The sequence below is a fragment of the Chaetura pelagica genome, unplaced genomic scaffold (genome assembly GCF_000747805.2).
Source record: "Chaetura pelagica isolate M959 unplaced genomic scaffold, ChaPel_1.0 scaffold364, whole genome shotgun sequence".
In the NCBI taxonomy this organism is placed as follows: Eukaryota; Metazoa; Chordata; class Aves; order Apodiformes; family Apodidae; genus Chaetura; species Chaetura pelagica.
The window spans coordinates 151,247-153,837 of NW_009953089.1; the positions used below are offsets into that span (position 1 = coordinate 151,247).

Below are 2,591 nucleotides of genomic sequence, written 5' to 3' on the forward strand. Positions count from 1 at the left end.
CATTTACTGGGGCCAAAGACAGAAGCTGATTTGGAAAAGAAACCAAAGGTGAGGAGGAGAGGGAGGCTAGGATGGTATTTCCCTGCTGAGTGTCCAGGAAGGAACCCAGATAGTTTCTCTTGACCAGCTGCTACCATGGGCACAAGTCCAAGGGAGCACTGGGGCAGCAGATGGGGCCAGGGGGGCAAGGTACATGCCAGGGCCAGGCACTCAGAGTGCTGTGCTGGTTCCTGCAGGCTGCAAAGGCCCGGCCAGCACCGGCAGAGAAGCAGAAGGCAGCTGTGGTGGAGAATGGTAAGAAACTGTCCTGTGGGCAGCTTCCCCAGCCCTTTGGTTTCTGGCCAGGACCTGCCTGTAAGTTGGGCACTGGGAGCTGCAGTCAGGCCCTGGCTCAGCCCCGTCTCCCGCTCAGGTGAGGTGGGCACAGAGACACGGTCACTGCTGGAGCAGCTTCGGGGAGAAGCCCTCAAGTTCCACAAGCCAGGTGAGTGTGAGCAGTGACTGTGCTGTGCCTGGGTCAGCTCTCCCTGCTGTGGGGGACCAGCCTGGCCCCACTTCCTTCCCTGCTGACTGCTGGGCTTGGCTGAGTTTGGGCAGTGATGCAGCCCTGAGCATCCTCTGCCCCCAGGAGAGAACTACAAGACAGAGGGCTACGTGGTGACACCCAACACCATGGCTCTGCTGAAGCAGCACCTGGCAATCACGGGTGGGCAGGTGAGGCCATGACCCCCAGCCCAGTGGTGGGGGGGAGGGTGGCACTGCTGTGCCAGGCTCCAGCCAGGTCAGGGTGGCTGAGGGGACACACAGTTCACCAGGAGTATGGCCAAGGGTGGCATCCTGCTCTGTGGGACCTTGGGGGGCTCATGTCAGTGCCCCTGCTGTCAGGCATGGGGAGGGTCTCCTGCTGCAGGACTGAGGTGTGCCCTTTCCCCCCTGCAGGTGCGGACACGGTTCCCTCCTGAACCCAATGGGATCCTGCACATCGGCCATGCCAAGGCCATCAACTTCAACTTTGGCTATGCCAAGGTGAGAAGCCCTGCTGGCATTTCCCCCAGCCCCTGCCTCCACCTGCTTCTTGGCCCTCACTGTCCCGCTGTCCCCAGGCCAACGGTGGCGTGTGCTTCCTGCGCTACGACGACACCAACCCTGAGAAGGAGGAGGAGAAGTACTTCACAGCCATCCGGGAGATGGTGGAGTGGCTGGGTATGGCTTGGGCTGGGCAGGGCAGCGTTTGGCCAGGTGCTGCTGGGGTCATCCCTGTGTGCAGGTCCTACGGCTGGGCCCTGGAGGTGCCACCAACCTGCCCTGTTTCCCCCTTCCCCACAGGCTACCAGCCCTATGCAGTGACCCATGCATCAGATTACTTTGACCAGCTCTACGCCTGGGCCCTAGAGCTTATCCGCAGGTGAGCACACCGGGGCTGCATGGGTGCATGGGGGCAGGACGGGATGTTCTGTGCCACAGCCAGGGCTTCCTCTCCCCCAGAGGATGGGCCACCCGTATCTGGTGACAGTGTTTCCCCTCCGTAGGGGCCAGGCGTATGTCTGCCATCAGAAGGTTGAGGAGATCAAGGGGCACAACCCACCGCCCTCACCATGGCGGGACCGGCCTGTGGAGGAGTCGCTCGTGCTCTTTGAGGTACAACTGACTGGGGACAAGGACTGTGTACCCCTGGAGTTGGGGTCCATGGCTCAGTCAACAGCTTCTCCCCACTCCACAGGACATGCGAAAGGGCAAGTTTGGGGAGGGGGAGGCCACGCTGCGGATGAAGCTGGTGATGGAGGACGGGAAGATGGACCCTGTCGCCTACCGTGTCAAGTTCACTCCACACCACCGCACTGGGGACAAGTGGTAGGGAGGGCCTGTGGTGTCCTGGCACATCTGGAAGTGGGGAGGTCTTGGAAGCTTCAGCTCCAGGCTGTGCCCCAGGGCTGACTCTGTCTGCCGCGCAGGTGCATCTACCCCACCTATGACTACACACACTGCCTCTGCGACTCCATCGAGCACATCACACACTCCCTCTGCACCAAGGAGTTCCAGGCCAGGTGAGGACTATGCCTGTCACAGCCAAGACTGAGTCAGACCTGGCAGAGCAGCTCTGGCAGGGAGCAGCTCGCTGTGTGCTGGTGGCTGCTGAAGGGCTGGGCACAGTGTGTCTGAGGGCTGGGGGCAGGCCCGAGGCTGAGCCGGCTGTGCCGGTGCCTCCCTGGCAGGCGCTCCTCCTACTTCTGGCTGTGCAACGCGCTGGACGTCTACTGCCCCGTGCAGTGGGAGTACGGGCGCCTGAACCTGCTCTACACCGTTGTCTCCAAGAGGAAAATCATCCGGCTGGTGGAGACAGGTGCTGTGAGGTAGGAGCAGGCCTGGCAGCCGGGGCGGGTCTCACCTGGGGGACACCTGGGGGTCACACCGGTGTTGTTTCAGGGACTGGGATGACCCGCGGCTCTTCACGCTGACAGCCCTGCGCCGGAGAGGCTTCCCCCCCGAGGCCATCAACAACTTCTGTGCCCGGGTAGGCACCAGGGGCAGGGTGGGATGGGGCAGGTGGACGTGTCACCCAGCCAGTGTGGTGACAGCAGGCTGTCCTGCAG

The 2,591-nt window shown here is 62.4% G+C and overlaps 1 protein-coding gene across 1 annotated transcript in view; it reads left to right on the top strand.

The window, feature by feature from the left end:
* Positions 1–3: 3 nt before the first annotated feature.
* The window catches only part of QARS (glutaminyl-tRNA synthetase), a gene marked incomplete at its 5' end in the record, with an annotated part of 5,568 nt that continues 2,980 nt past the window's right edge, over positions 4–2,591 (top strand). Inside the window, 12 exon segments of the mRNA XM_009997025.1 lie at positions 4–48; positions 237–294; positions 413–484; positions 629–714; positions 940–1,026; positions 1,104–1,203; positions 1,327–1,405; positions 1,530–1,638; positions 1,721–1,851; positions 1,953–2,045; positions 2,214–2,351; positions 2,425–2,512. Coding sequence (XP_009995327.1) covers positions 4–48; positions 237–294; positions 413–484; positions 629–714; positions 940–1,026; positions 1,104–1,203; positions 1,327–1,405; positions 1,530–1,638; positions 1,721–1,851; positions 1,953–2,045; positions 2,214–2,351; positions 2,425–2,512 — 1,086 coding nt within the window.